The following is a 16,195-nucleotide window of genomic DNA, read 5'->3' on the forward strand; positions in this document are numbered from 1 at the left end:
TACTTAAAATTTTTAAAAGTATCTAAGTTTTTCAGTGTATCTGGATCTCATTTATTGCTGCAGAGCATTCCCTTTATGTACAATACCATTATCTGTCTTCTCAGTTCCTCGCATGATGAACACTTTAAGGTGGTTTCTAATTTGTCACTGTTACAAATCAGACTAAAATAAGAGTCTTTATACATGTATGTTTGTGCACTTGTACGAGTATATCTATAGGTTAGGATCTTAGATGTGATTGATTAGAAGTAATGTACATTATTTATTTTCATAGATATTAACTAAATTTCCTTTCAAAATGGATATAACCAACTTACGCTACTAACAGCAATGTATGAGAATACTCACTAATGTGTGTTAAATCAAACTATCGTGAGTTAGAGAGCTGCACTTGCCCCTGAAGTTTTCTCAGTAAAATTATCCTTTTTGATACCTTATACTAAGGAAAATACTTTTCTTCCTCTCAACAGTGCTCTGTATTAGCCAGTTGATTATTTGCTGTAAACTTTGTAAGTGGGGATAATTATACAACTGACCAAATTTGAGGGTGGTGGGTGATGAATATCTGACGACAACATCCTGTTCCATCAGCTATGTTTCAGACCCCCGGCTTTTAGGTCTGAAACAAAATCAGCTTATACCAATACTGCCAGCCTTCAAAGTCCCTGTTTTACCTTCGATTTTAGCAAGACCCATCAAGAAGGGTAGTTCTAGGCTAACCATTCACCCACTGTGCATTACAACTGTAGAGCATCTAATTCAGTAAGAGGATCTTTATGACCAAGTTTGGAGGAAATTTTTATGTTTTCTAGTGCTTTCCCTATAAAGTAAAAATGTATGCAGCACCCAAATATCTCAGAATCTCATGACAGCAAATCCACATCCAAGGTAGACTACAGATTAAAAAAGTAGTAATAATAAGAGTTATATTGGATGCAGGCCTCTAGGAACTGAAGAATCACCTGAGGACTATAGTAGAAAATTATATGAATAAATGTCCTGCTTATTTTTCGCATTTATTCCCTGGTTATTTTGTTATTTATGATACTTACTTCCAGGAAACAAAGTATTATAGAACTGATTTCTCTGTGGGCTTGTACCTTGTAGGTAAGAGACTACGATTTACCATGTTCACTTCCTCTAGGTTTCCACTGCTGTGTTATCTATTACTGCCAAGGCTAAAAAAAAGGAAAAAGAAAAAGAAAAAAAAGAGGAGGAGAAAATGGAAGTGGTAAGTATAATTTGGTGATCATGTGGGTTGATATATCTATCTTTATCATGGTCCAGGTTCTTCGTAAGTGAACATTTCCATACCTTGCTCTTGGCTTCCTTAAGTAAGTATCCTGTTCCAAGCATAGAGACTCCTAAAGTTTTAATTGGAAGAGAGTTGAGTTCTTGGAGGAAATGACAACTAAAGTGGGTTTTGAAGGGCAGAGTAGAATTTTCAGACAATGAGATGATGTTGGGAGAAAAAAAGGCCCTTTCAAGCAAAGAGAATATCATTTGTTTAAATAGACCCTCTTTTTATGGTCTCTCCTTGTAGAAAAACTTCCTTATCCTTTAAAACCAAGTTACATAGCATTCTCACCCCTAAGCACAGTTGTCCTGTCCATCCTGAGTCTGGTATGACTTTAGTTGTATTTTCATTACATCTAATCCTAGCTACCTTTTGTACCTAAGAGTTGCTCAGTAAAAGGAATGTCTGAGTGGCCCAGTTGGTTAAGCATCCAACTCTCAGTTTCGGCTCAGATCATGATCTCACAATTTTGTGAGCTCGAGCCCCACGTCGGGCTCTGTGCTAACAGTGCAGAGCCTGCTTGGGATTCTCTCTCTCTCCCTCTCTCTCTGCCCCTCCCCTGCTCACACTGTCTCTGTCCCTCTCACTATAAATAAACTTAAAAAAAAATTTTTAAAAGGAGTTGCTCAGTAAACTTATCGAACGTTATTCAGTGATGTGGAAGAGAAGTAAACCTTTGTTGGGTTATTTTCTCATATTTTCCAGGACGAAGCAGAAAAAAAGGAAGAAAAAGAGAAGAAAAAAGAACCTGAGCCAAACTTCCAGTTATTGGATAACCCAGCCCGAGTTATGCCTGCCCAGCTTAAGGTCCTGACCATGCCAGAGACCTGTAGATACCAGCCTTTCAAACCAGTAAGTTACCTATGGCCCTTAGCTATATGCCAGTGGGATATTAATTCGTAGAACAATGACATATTGATAGAGGAGGATAAATCTCCAAAGCATTGGAGAAAGCTCTCTAGAACAAATCAGTCTCTTAGCAAAAGAGAGGACATTCCCTTCCATTTCATATAGATTTGGGAGAGATCTTCTTTTTCCTTTGGGTAACCCTACAAGCATCCTTCATCTACCAGAGGCTTACATAATAGAAGTTCCTAATACAGCATGGTGATAGCTATGAGGTCAGCATAGACTCCAGGACCAGACATCCTGAGTTTGAATCCTGACTCTACCATTTACAGCCTGTGTAACCTTAAGTCTAATACTAAACCTCTCTCTGCCTCAGTTTCCTCTCCTGTAAAATAAGAATTATACCTAACTCAGGAATGAAAGAGTGAATAAGGTGATAACAGTTAATACACAAGCACTTAGAGCATTGAATTTTACAATTTGAAAAGGATCTTTCTGCCATTTAATTTATTCTAAGGAAGAAAGTTTCAGGTTAGAAACACTGAACAATAATTTGAGCATGAAAATGTCTTTTTTTCCCCCACATTCTTATAACTGGAAAACAAAGCTGTTAGTAGACACATTTAATACATCCAGATCCTGGGCCTGTCTACAGTGCCATAGATGAGATTTCTAAAAAAAAAAAGTAAACCCATTCTCATCAACTTGAAAGTGGTCCCTGATAATGGTGAGTGGAAGGCATCTCTTACCTACACTTGTGAGCCAAGGTCTTACCTAACTAGATTATCAGCTAGAGGAGAGAAGGACAGGGATAGATGGCTGTATTTAGTGGTGAAGAGCTAGAATTGGGTAGAACTGAGTTTATACTCCAGCTCTGCCATTTCTTAGCTGTATAACTGAGACAAGTCTTTTGATCTTTTCATGTTTCAATTTCCTCATCTGTTAATGTTGTAAAGATTAAATAGATCATTATATGTAAAATGCCTAAAACAATATCTGGCACATGGTAAATTCTTAATAAATATTAGTTGATGGGGCACCTGGGTGGCTCAGTTGGTTAAGCACCTGACTTCAGCTCAGGTCATGATCTCGCGGTCCGTGAGTTCAAGCCCCATGTTGGGCTCTGTGCTGACAGCTTGGAACCTGGATCCTGCTTCGGATTCTGTGTCTCCCTCCCTCCCCCCCCCCCTCTCTCTCTCTCTCTCTCTCTCTCTCTCTCTCTCTCTGCCCCTCCCTCACTCACAGTCTCTCAAAAATGAATAAATGTTAAAAAAAAATTTTTTTTAAGAAAATTTAATAAATATTGGTTGATGGTGGTAACAAGTCACCAGATGGCTATAGGTAGCAAGGCAGTCAGGCCAGGAAGGCAGGAATAGTTTGAAGATCTTTTCCTACTTCCTATTAGTCCTTCATTATGACTAGAACCTAATACTACTTGGTCTGTAGTGTACAATGAATGAACTCATAGAACTACCAATGCACACCTTAAATGCAGTCACTGTCTACTCGACTACCCAGTTCATCTAAGTGGCATGTTTACAGAGAGTGTATTCTAACAGTGTCTAGAAACTGCTGTTGCCAGTTTAAGTGGGGTATATCAAGAATAGATCTATTAGCGCATAACTAGTGAATACAGAAAGCACACAAGACACCCAGTGTTCTTGACAATCACGAAGAACCGAAGACAGCAAAGTATACGCTCCATATCGTGAGGCCATATGAGAAGACTGATATGTTTCTGTTGGAAATTAAATGTTTATTAGCATTTGCTCAGAATGAGAGGAAGCTGCAACCGTTGTCCATCTAGGAGTCAAAAGACTGGCTTTGTCAGAGCAAGCCAGCAGTGAAGGCTAAGGAAGAGTTGCCAGCTGCCTGGCTGAGTGTTGGTGGTGTGCTTCCCTAACGCACACACAGCCCCTCAGCAAAGACTGGAGACTTACTGGTTCCAGGTGTTTAAGGAAAGCCCTGCCCAATCGTAGCTGACCACTCAGTTGAGTAGAGACTACGTGGTCACGTACAGCAAAAAATACTGACTTTATGGAAGAAGTTCAGAAAAGTCACAAAACAGACAACAGCAAATCCTGGGGAAGGGAGAGAATCTGATTTCCAGAGTGCCTGCATGATATTATTTTAATGTCCAGTTTCAACAAAAAATTACAAGACATACAAAGAAATAAGAACCTAGATGTCTTAGGCAGACTAAATCAACTACTTAAAATATGTCTGAAGACCTAAAGGAACTAGGTTTAAAGAACTAAAGGAAAGTATGAGAATGTCTTAACAAGTAGTATCAGTAAAGTGATAGAAATCATAAATGGAATTAAAAAATACATAAATGGAATTAAATTATTATGGAATTTAATTCCATAAATGGAATTAAAAAATACAGTAACTGAAATGAAAACTATTAAAGGAGCTCAACAGCTGATTCAAGCAGGCTTGGGCAAACTTGAAGATAGGTCAGTTGAAGAACAATTCTGCAAAAAAGGGTGAAGAAAAATGAACCTCAGAGATCTGTGGAACACTACCAGGCATACCAAGCTACATAAAATGGGATAATGGGAGTCCCAAAAAAGAAAAGCATAGAATATTTAAAGAAATAATGGATGAAAACTTGGCAGATTTTATAAATGTTACTAGTCTACATATCCCAGATGTTCAGTAAATCCAAGAGTGATAAACCCAAAGAGATCCACACCCAGCCCCATCGTGATAAAATTGTTGAAAAGTCTTGAGAGAAGCAACTCATCATATACTGGAACCCTAAATAAGATTAACAGCTGATTTGCCACCAGAAACCATGGAGGCCAGGAGGCAGTAGGATGATATATTCATAGTGCTGAAAGAAAAGACTCTCAACCAAAAATTCTGTATCCATCAAAATGGTCCTTCAAAAATGAAGGTGAAATTAAGACATTTCCAGATAAAAATGAAGAGAATCTGTTGCTAGCCAACTTGCCATACAGGAAATACTAAAGTGAATGCTTCAGGCTGAAATGAAAGGACACTAGACAGTAATTTGAATCCACATGAAAAAATAAAGAGCACTGGTAAATGTAACTACATAGGTAAATCCGAATGATAGTATAAATGTATTTTTGTAACTCTTCTCCTATCTGGTTTAAAAGACAACTGTATTAAGCAGTCATAAATTGGTATTGATGTATGCACAAAAGCATAATTTGCATTAAACTATGTCATAGTTCTGGCTGCTAAAGCAGATTGCCACCTATCGTTTAAAACTAAATGGCTTAAACCACAAACATTTCTCACAGTTATGGAGGCTAAAAGTCCAAGATTAGGACGCCAGCATGATTGGGGTCTTAGTAAAGGCCCTCATCTTACTTTACACACGGCCTTCTTCTCATTGTGTCTTCACAAGGCAGAGAGCAGAGAGGAAAGAAGCTCTCTTCATGGCTCTCCTTATAAGGGCACCGATTTCATTATTAATGAGGGCTAATTGCTTGCTAATGGCCCACCTGCTAATACTGTCACTTTGGGGGATAGAATTTCAACATGTGATTGGCAGGATGAGAAGACACAGACATTCAGTTCATAACACAGTAACAACAAAGGAGTGGGGAAACAGCTATTTTGAAGTGTAGTTTTTGTATACTTTGAAGTTAAGTTGCTATTTTTCAGTGAGATTAAGATGTTAATTGTAACCCCAAAGACAACCACCAGACAAAACAAAAGTAAACTGAAAGAAACAAGGAAATTAAACTAGTACACTAGAAAGTACCTACATAATGCCAAAGGAAGCCAGTAGTGGAAGAATTGAGAAACAAAAATATAGAAGACATACAAAAAACAAATTGCAAAAATGGTACGAGTAAGTCTTACCTTAGTAACCAGATGAAATATCTTTTTTCTTTTTTTTTTTAAAGTAAGTTCTAGGCCCATCATGGGCCTAGAACTCACAGCTCTAACATAGAGTCTTATGCTCTACCAGCTGAGCCAACCAGGCACCCTCATGAGATGTAAATGGACTAACCACTCCAGTTAAAAGGCAAAGATCAGCCAAATGGATAAAAAAGAAGAGGATCCAACCACATGCTCTCTTATTAAGAGACACACTTTATGAGGTGCCTGGCTGCCTCAGTCAGTAGAGCATGCAACTCTTGATCTCAGAGTTCAAGCCCCATGTTTGGTGTAGAGATTACTTAAAAAATAAAACAGAGGGAGGTAAACCATAAGAGACTCTTAAATACAAAGAACAAACTGAGGGTTGATGGGGAGATGGGTGGGGAAAATGGGAGCTGGGCATTGAGGAGGGCACTTGTTGGGATAAGCACTGGATGTTGTATGTAAGGGATGAATCATAGGAATCTACCCCCGAAGCTAAGACTACACTATATATACTCACTATATGTCAGCTAACTTGACAATGAACTATTAAAATTTAAAAATGATAATAAAACAAAAAAAAAAATAAAATCTTACACACACACACACTTTAGATTCAGAGATTCAAAAATTAAAAGCAAAAGGATGGGGAAAGATATCCCATGCAAACAAGTAACTAAAAAAGAGCTGAAGCAGCTGTACCAAATCAGAAAAAAATATATTTTAAGACAAAAATTGTTGCTAGAGACAAAGAACATTTTATAAAATTTTATAAAAAGGTCAGGGACTGACTGGCTCAGTCAATAGAGCATGCAACTCTTTTTTTTTTTTTTTTAAAGTAATGTCTGCACCTGACGTGGGGCTGGAATTCATGATCCCAAGATCAAGAGTCACGTGCTCTTCCGACTGAGCCAATCAGGCGCCCCAGGGTATGTGACTCTTGATCTCAGGGTTGTAAGTTCGAGCACCATGTTGGATATAGAAGATTACTTAAAAAAGAATAAAATAAACCTAAACCACGTAGCTGCAAAAGGCTCTTTCCTTATGTTGTTTATAATTGCAGGATTTGAGTTGGATTATTTCATTCCAATTAAGCGTAAAATCGTACAGTTATAACCTGGAGCCATCTGTTTCCAAAATATTGGAAGTCCTATTTGTTGAACATAGATATTTTCTTCTGTTTGGTAGACAGTTCATCGCCATTTGGTCCTTTAAATGGTTCAGGTAAACTTGCAGGCCGTGGAGGATTAGTGGCCTTGTACTGTGATTGTTCTTGGGTGAATATGGATAGCACAGGCAGGGTCCATTCATAAAATGGCTCCTCTGCAAGGAAAGCATACTTTTTAAGGGAAAGAGTCAGAAATTAATGTGTATGGATATGTGGGTGTTGAGAGAAGAGAAATAGAATATAGATAGAAATTCATGAAGGCACACCAGTTTTATAGCATGGCAGGGCAGAGTTGCGACGAGTAAAAATCAGATTAGGTTGAACTGCAGAGATACTTGTACATACATGAATCATTTGACTAATGTGCTTGTGCTTCTTTTCCTTCCCATTAATGTGCTTTGGTAGAAATAATGTTTTTCCAGATGTGCCCTGCCACTGTCGACTGATTTAATTACAGAGAGCAGCTTTCCATTTCCTTTGACACAGGCAAGAAAATAAGATAAGATTAGCACACCAGAGATGGGTGAAGAGTTTGGTATTTGAATTTACTTGTAATATGTTTGGGAGAGGGCTAATGCAATTGCTTTTACACTATAGTGCTTCTTTGTTGCCTATCTACTACTTTGTTGTCTTGTATCACAAGGATTTATAAATTAAAGTGAAAAACAGTCGGTAAATCTGTGATATTTATGTCGTTCTCTCTGTCATTCTGAAATTGCTGGAGAAAAATTGGCTTTTCATTCGTAGATTGTCTTTTGTGTCCAAAATGATAGTTTTCTCACAAATAATAAAGTATCTAGTAGACTAGCGTGCTTCTTAAACTTGAATGTGCACACATATCACCTATGGATCTCGTTAAAATGCAGGTTCTGTAGATCTAGGTAGGGCTATGTTTTCTGCATTTCTAACAAAGCCCCAGGTAGCAATGATGCTGCTGGTCCAGGACCATGTGTTGAGTAGCAGGGCATTAGAATTCATATCTATACTTAGACAGTAGACGTTCTCACTACATTCAGACTGAGACAATACTGGAAGTGCTTACTGTTCTTCGCTTGGGATGCATCATCTAAACCTCCTACCATCCATAGCCACTGGGCTAAGTTTGTAAATATTCCTTATGGATTACAATTTTCTTTATCCTTTGTAATGTACACTGACGTTGCTTTCCTCGTTTAGTCTTCAGACTGTTCCTGAAGGAATAGATGTGGAAGATCTTATTAGCCCCTTCTCCCTGTTGAACAGTCTGTCACCACTGTAGCATCACACAGGCACAGATGCCCAGGTTTTCTGACTTTTGTCTAGTAAAGTGTAGTTCTATTCCGGTCCTTTACTTCCAAATCATTCGAGTAGTCTTAAAGGTACCATTTCACAAATATGCGCCCTAGACTCGGAAGCAGTCTGAAAATATGAGTGGAATTTGTGCTTCTTCATTCCTTGCTCTGTGTTTGCAGCTCTCCATTGGAGGCATCATAATCCTGAAGGATACCAGTGAAGACACTGAAGAGCTGGTAGAACCTGTGGCAGCCCACGGCCCAAAAATTGAGGAAGAAGAACAAGAGCCAGAACCCCCAGAGCCATTTGAGTATATCGATGATTAAGGACCCAGAGGTATGTGTAGAATAAAATTGTGTATCAAGGGAAATCTATTGTCAGTACGTCATAAATGTTTTAGGCAGAGACATTGTCTCACTTCCTCCATTCCTTTTATGCTTAATCCCTATTTACTTAAATGTATTCAAATTTCCCCTCTTTTTGATTTCTTCCTGTGCACATAACCACCCGTTCCTTTTTCTTTTTCCCTCCACTCTGTCTGCCCTGTAGTGTTTGACCAATGCTACTAAAGTGGCTACAAACTGTTTTCATAGGTCCATGAGGAGGTAAGGAGCTTGCTCCAGAATGTAAATCTACTCAATGCTCCTTTCATCAAAAAAACCTTGCTTACTTACCTGCTCCCCCTAGAAAAAAGTCTGCTGAACTAACAAGTTGCTCACGGTAGAGTTGATTTACATTTTGATGTAAGCCCCTTATTACAGATCAGTTACAGTTCATGGGCCGGCCTGGTTCATGGATCACACAGGTCTAGGCTTCTCACTGATTGATCTCTCTCTCCCTTTCCTTTGGCAGTTCTTTTGGCACTGAAAGCCTTAATAATTTATTTATTCACTGAAGCTGTTGAACATCTAATGTGATAAGACACGGTGTTTGAAGGTACTTTGGAGTCCATTAGACTATAACACAAAGCTTTGTCCAATTGAAAAATTATTATTCCAGTATTCTAACAGTGTTGGAGTAGGTCTTTAGGTGCAGAAGATTGGAATAATCTATCTAAAGTCATGAAATTGTCCTTTTTTCCCCCATCTTGTTAGTAGTCATCACATATTTGAAGATAACCTATGAACTATGTAATCGAGGTTTACTAAGTCCACCCTAGTACACGTACATTTTCAGACAAATAAGAATTTACTCTTCTACTCTTCGAAGATAAGAACAGGGGCACCTGGGTGGCTCAAGTCAGTTAAGTGTCCAACTTGCTTTCAGCTCAGGTCATGATCTCACGGTTTCTTGAGTTCGAGCCCCGTGTCAGGCTCTGTGCTGACAGTGTGGAACCTGCTTGGGATTCTCTCTGTGCCCTTCCCCCACTCACACTGTCTCTGTCTCTCTAAAATAAATAAATACACTTAAAATAAAATGGAAATAAAAATAATAAAAACAGTATCATTTATTACATTATGACAAAAGAAATACATTTAAACGTCAGGTGGTAAGTCTAGCACCATGAGTGTTACCCACTGACCAGCATTTAATGAAAGCTTTTTACAGAAGTCTCAGATAAATATTAAGTCAGAAACCCTGCCATTAGTAGGAAACTACATTCAAGCCTCTGAGAGTGTTTGGACCTTTGAGAGAGGGAGATTTACACTAACTTCCTGGTTATGTAAACTTACTTTTGAAAATTATTTTTCAGCATTTGGTTTCCTAAGCTTTACCCAAGCAGCACAAGGCACTGTTGATACAATGAGCACTCGGTGTCTATGTGGAACTGAACGGACTCACATTAGCCCCCTTAATTAAGCCTTTATAACACCTTCACACCTTCCTGAAAACCCCCTGATTAAATCTTTCAAGGCAGTTAATTACAAGATGGCTTATAAAAGTTTTAGTTAGAAACTGGACTTTTTTTCTTTCTTCCTTTTTTTTTTTTTTTTAAGTGAATTCTGCACCCACTCACAGCCCCGAGTTCGAATGTCGACGCTCCACCAACTGAGCCAGGCCAGGCACCACAGAAATTGGATTCTTATTCTTTTCAAAAGGATAAAATAGTCTAGTAGGAGTATAAAAACTGTAGTCTGTCTTAGCAAAAAGTAGCTTTTAGGACGACACAGGCAGGGTCAGGGGCTAGTTTTAGACTTCAACAGCTAGTAATAAAAATAAAAAATAAAAAAATGTTTAAAGAATGACCCTAGGGGCTCCTGGGTGGCTCTGCTCGTTGAGCATCTGACTCTTGATTTTGGCTCAGGTCATGATCTCATGGTTGTGATATTGAGCCGCTTGTTGGGCTCCATGCCTAGTGTGGACCCCGCTCACGATTCTCCCTCCCTCTGATCTTCTCCCCTGCTCATATATGCACTCTCTCTCTCTCTCTCTCTCTCAAATACAATTAAAAAAAAAAAAGAATGACCCTAGCTTTCCCCCTCACCCCTTCCCTAGGATCTCATTGCTCTTCTGAAGAAGACTGTCCAGGCTCGTATGGGAAATGCCTGTGAGGACGTTCATGCCGAGACCCGCTATTCACTGCATGTATCATTGCCTCTGCGTTGACCTGAAGAACCTTGTCTCCAAGTCTTTGGTGAAGAGAAGATATAGGACTATTTAGTGTGCTCTTTACAGAACTTGGTTTTCAAATAAATATATTAAAATCTCAAAATGGACAAGAGCTTTTTAATTTGTTTTTCAGCCTCGATTTTAAATGAATGGACCTAATATCCTCCCCCCCACCATGAAATGCCTAAACCCAAAGAGCTAAATCCTCGATTGTCAGGATGAGTACGCATGACTTTCATGTTGATGAAGTTAAACTAGTATATAGGTTATTTGAAAAATTATGCCAAAAAAAAATCAACCTTTGTTCATGACTCCAAGAATTCTCTGCAGGTTTTAAAATTGGATTGAGGGTATGGGTGCCATCATCTACTGAAGAAGTCCTTATAGTGGTCGAAGGGAAATGTTTATTTAGGCAGCTCAGTAACATTTGTGTTTTTTTTTTTTTGTTTTTAAATTTTTTTTTCAACGTTTTTTATTTATTTTTGGGACAGAGAGAGACAGAGCATGAACAGGGGAGGGGCAGAGAGAGAGGGAGACACAGAATCGGAAACAGGCTCTAGGCTCCGAGCCATCAGCCCAGAGCCCGACGCGGGGCTCAAACTCACGGACCGCGAGATCGTGACCTGGCTGAAGTCGGACGCTTAACCGACTGCGCCACCCAGGTGCCCCAGTAACATTTGTTTTTAAATAAGCTTTGCTGGAGTGCCTGGGTGGCTCAGTCGGTTAAGCTTCTGACTTCAGCTCAGGTCATGATTTCATGGTCTGTGAGTTCAAGCCCTGTGTCGGGCTCTGTGCTGACAAATCAGAGCCTGAAACCTGCTTCAGATTCTATGTGTCCCTCTCTCTCTGCCCCTCCCCCGCACTCACTCGCTCGCTCTCTCTCAAAAATAAATAAACATTAAAAAATAATTTTTAGGGGCGCCTGGGTGGCGCAGTCGGTTAAGCGTCCGACTTCAGCCAGGTCACGATCTCGCGGTCCGGGAGTTCGAGCCCCGCGTCGGGCTCTGGGCTGATGGCTCAGAGCCTGGAGCCTGTTTCCGATTCTGTGTCTCCCTCTCTCTCTGCCCCTCCCCCGTTCATGCTCTGTCTCTCTCTGTCCCAAAAATAAATAAACGTTGAAAAAAAAAAATTTAAAAAAAAAATATAATAATAATTTTTAAATAAGCTTTGCTTATTGTTACCTGCTTTTGACCCTGTTGAGGACAATAGATACAATTCATTTCATTTAGCCACGGGATTTGATAATGTACCCTTTTTCCCATTTTTTTCTGCCCTTTTTTCCCATGTGCCTTTTAATTTGAAATATAACTGTAATATAATGCAGAAATTTGAAGTATATACAATTTGGTATGTTTTGGCAAGTCCTATTTTGATTTCTGTATTATCAGATCTTACTTAGATGTTGGGCTTTTGAAATAAGCAGATAAGGTCATTATTCTGACAACCTCCCCTTCTCGTCTTCTTGCCGTGTGAAGCGGGTCTTTGATGTACTGGGACACAGCAATAAGAGCTGGTTTGGGGGGGGTTGGGTGGGGTTCTTTGTGTTTTGGCCTTCAATCACGTAAAATAAAAGGTGACTTCCAGCATTTATACAAGAAGAGTTCTTTGCTCCAACCTTGATCCTTACACTTTTTAATTTAGGATACAGCCTTCTAAGGGCTTCTGCGGGGGGTGCTATCATTAGAGGAAACAAACGCCCAGACGGATCAGCCCTGTTCCACTCCACCACAGCTTTGTTGTTAGACCCAGGTCTAAAGGTTACTGATCCCCAAGGATGGCTCCACTCATTGGTTAATTTCATTGTATCCCCTCCTTTGTAAATTCCTGTTTCCTCAATATCAGATGATTCTATAAAAGAGATTATCTCATTTCCTAGCCTCTCATTAGCTATGTCCTTCCTGTTCAAGCTCTTAACATTGCTTGCATTTCAGACAGTTATCTCTAACATTTCCCTTAATATATGAAATGTTTATAAAACAGAAGTCTCTCAATGATGTCACTGTCCAAAATTGAGTAGTCTGGGAGAGGTGGTACATTCACTGGCCTCTGGCCAAAGTTATTCCACGCTTATAGATTGAACTTCAGGGAGCGGTCAAGCTTCAGTTCCTTGTAAGCAAGGCAATTTAGGATTTGTAACTTGGTCCTAAATCTTGAGGTTGTAGCTCTAAAAAAAAATGTAAGCTGTAAAGTAAAATGGCCACTTGGATCAGATTATGATGAGATTGTTTTCATGATGACTTTTGTTCTCCTAGAAGACTTCCTAGCATGTGCATAACACTGAGAGCTAACCAAGGAGCAAAGGAATTTAAGGTGAAATAGAACAGGGTGAAATAAAGTCATGTGTGAAGACAGGATAGGAGCTAAGAATTGGCACATTCACCAGAAGAAACGGGAAAGTGGCGGCAGTTAACTCCCAGATGATGTCATTGTGGCGAACTTGCCGACTTGAAAGCAAGTGAGATGCACAGCAAGGAAACCAAATGGAAGGAAATTGATTTCTTGGACTGGGGTGAATACTAGAATCCTGTCTTTCTCAAACCCATCTGCAGTTAAATGACTGCTGAGTCTGGCTTTTAAAAGTACTCTCCTTATGGAGTGCCTGGGTGGTTCAGTGGGTTGAGCATCTGACTTAGCTCAGGTCATGATCTCACAGCTTGTGGGTTCAAGCCCTGCGTCGGGCTCTGTGCTGATAGCTCAGAGCCTGGAGCCTGTTTCAGATTCTGTGTCTCCCTCTCTCTGACCCTCCCCCGTTCATGCTCTCTCTCTGTCTCAAAAATAAATAAACATTAAGAAGAAAATTAAAAATAAATAAATAAAAGCACTCTCCTTAGACTTTAAGGCAAAAAACATGACTTCAGTAAATGTCTCTAGTGGAATATAACCATTTTTAACTGCTTTTTATGCTAGTTGGTTATCATGGGTAATGATATGTAAATTAATCTCCAAGAGCCATTTTGTTAGCAAAGAGCTTTAATATTTTCCTCTTCGCCCTCCAACTGTAAAGGTATAACAAACTAATAAATCCTTAAAGATACCTTATCTTTAAAAAAATTAATAAAAGTACTCTCCATGGCATCAATAGCAAGTCTTTTCCTCCTCTGACCAACCTGTTCGTTTAACAAATTCAAAAAACACTTAATTTGAGCATTTCTTTGTGCAAGGATTCTTGGGCACCTTGGCAGGTCCCACTCCCTCTGCTTTTAAGCTCTAGCCTTCCTCAGAATTGGGTCTTTGACCTTCTTGGCCCACTCTCCAAGCAAGCCCATCCATCCCACACCTTCATCCACCATCTTTGTGCAGATGATTCTCCAGTCCACATCCCTCCCACCCTCTTCATCTGAGCTCTTGGCACACACATCCAGCCACTCACTGGATCCCCATTCGGGCTGCCTCTCAGGCACTTAATACAGTGTATTCAAGACACTTCCAGTCTCCTCTAACTTTTTGGAGCTAATGACAACCCCTCCGTCTGGCAGCTCGCACCAGAAACCCACGCTTCCCCCTTGACTCGATGTTTAGCCTCAATTATCTCTTCAGTTCATCCACCCTCCTTCCCCCACTGGTCACTACCCCTGGTTCAAGCACTTAACTGTCTATCAGCCTCTAGACTTAGCCCACTCTAATCCATTTTCCAAACTGAGCTTTCTACAATGCAAATCATAGTAATCTGCTTCAAGTTTCTCAGTGGTTCTTTGTTGAATAATGCCCAAATTCTTTAGTAAGTGTTCAAAACTACACAAGACTTTAGCTGCTGCTCAGCCCTCCAGCTTCTCTCTTGACTTCTCCCACCTCACGCCCAGAACCACTTACACTTCCTCCAAAGATCCAAGCTTTGTGTCACCTCCTGGCCTTTGCACATACCATTCCCTGTTCCTGAAATACCCTTCTCTTCTTCACTCCCACCCTGTCCCTCTAGGTCTGGTGAATCTACTGGTTAGTTCTTTAGGTTTCAATTTATAGAGACTTACTTCAAGAAACCCACACCAATTCCACCTCCCCTCCCCCACCCCCAGAGCTGGACTAGGTCCTTCTGCTTCCCCAGCACCCAGTATCACCCCCTATTGTCCTTACTACCGTCATTCATTGCCTAAGTTACCTATTTTCCCCCTCATTTGTCTTTGTTTTTGTTTTTTTTTAATGTTTATTTATTTTTGAGAGAGAGGGGGACAGAGGATCCGAAGCGGGCTCTGCACTGACAGCAGTGGAGCCCGATGCAGGGTGTGAACTCACAAACCGTGAGATCATCACCCGAGCTGAAGTCAGACGCTCAGCAGACTGAGCGACCCACCAGGCACCCCTCCCCCTCATTTGTCTTGCTTACATTTATAACCTTAGCACATAGAGCATGATCACCTAGTCATTGACTACCTGTATCGAGACGTGAGAGCCACAGCTGAGCACTAACAGAAGGATTGGGACGGAGTCCACGAGCACGTAAGAGGTGATTAATTCGTCTGTCTTGGAGCTGCCTTCTCCAGGGATCTATAAAAGTCTTTTCTCATTCCTGTCGTGATTAAACGTTCCTGCTAAGGACTGTTTTTCAGTTGTGTTCTTGGAGAACCCAGGCTTTTCTTTGTGTGTGTAGGGAAGATCATGTCTCTGAAATCTCTAACTGGCATGAGATGAGAAGAAATGAGCTTGGGCAAAGAAGCTTTTGTGGCTTTGTCCCATACCCCTCCCCAACCTCCTTATCTTCATTATTAATGAGACAACACTTCCACTTTCCACGAAACATTCCTTAGAAGGTGGTTAGCTTGATTGTTTCTAAAGTTCAAATTCCTTTTCTACCCTTTCCTTTTTTTACGATTAAAAGCCACAGGGGCCCTTCCAAGCCAAACTACGTAATGGGAAAATCGTGGACTCTGGCCTCAGACTGGTTCATATCCTGATCTTGTCCCTTGGTGGTTTTCTCATTTGTACAAAAGAAATAATGTTCACCTCAAGGTTGTTACAGGGATTAAATGATAATGGCTAATTATTACATCCTTAGTATGTGCCCGACACTACTGGGAATCACATGTGTTCATATACTCATTCCTCACGACCCCCTAGGATATAGACGCATTTACCTTGAGATCTTTTTTTTTTTTAAACTGATAATCAATTTATTAAAAAGGCTGACTTAAGGGGCGCCTGGGTGGCGCAGTCGGTTAAGCGTCCGACTTCAGCCAGGTCACGATCTCGCAGTCCGTGAGTTCGAGCCCCGCGTCGGG

General features: G+C 40.2%; 1 protein-coding gene across 1 annotated transcript in view; it reads left to right on the top strand.

The window, feature by feature from the left end:
- PSMD1 (proteasome 26S subunit, non-ATPase 1) overlaps positions 1–11,089 on the top strand; it is a 95,899-nt gene extending 84,810 nt beyond the window's left edge. Inside the window, exons 22-25 of the mRNA XM_011285628.4 lie at positions 1,145–1,231; positions 2,003–2,149; positions 8,612–8,768; positions 10,869–11,089. Of these exons, the coding sequence (XP_011283930.1) occupies positions 1,145–1,231; positions 2,003–2,149; positions 8,612–8,758 (381 nt within the window). The 3' untranslated portion in view covers positions 8,759–8,768; positions 10,869–11,089. The remainder of the gene's footprint in view (positions 1–1,144; positions 1,232–2,002; positions 2,150–8,611; positions 8,769–10,868) is intronic.
- Positions 11,090–16,195: the final 5,106 nt, after the last annotated feature.

Source organism: Felis catus, chromosome C1 (genome assembly GCF_018350175.1).
Source record: "Felis catus isolate Fca126 chromosome C1, F.catus_Fca126_mat1.0, whole genome shotgun sequence".
NCBI classification, from domain to species: domain Eukaryota; kingdom Metazoa; phylum Chordata; class Mammalia; order Carnivora; family Felidae; genus Felis; species Felis catus.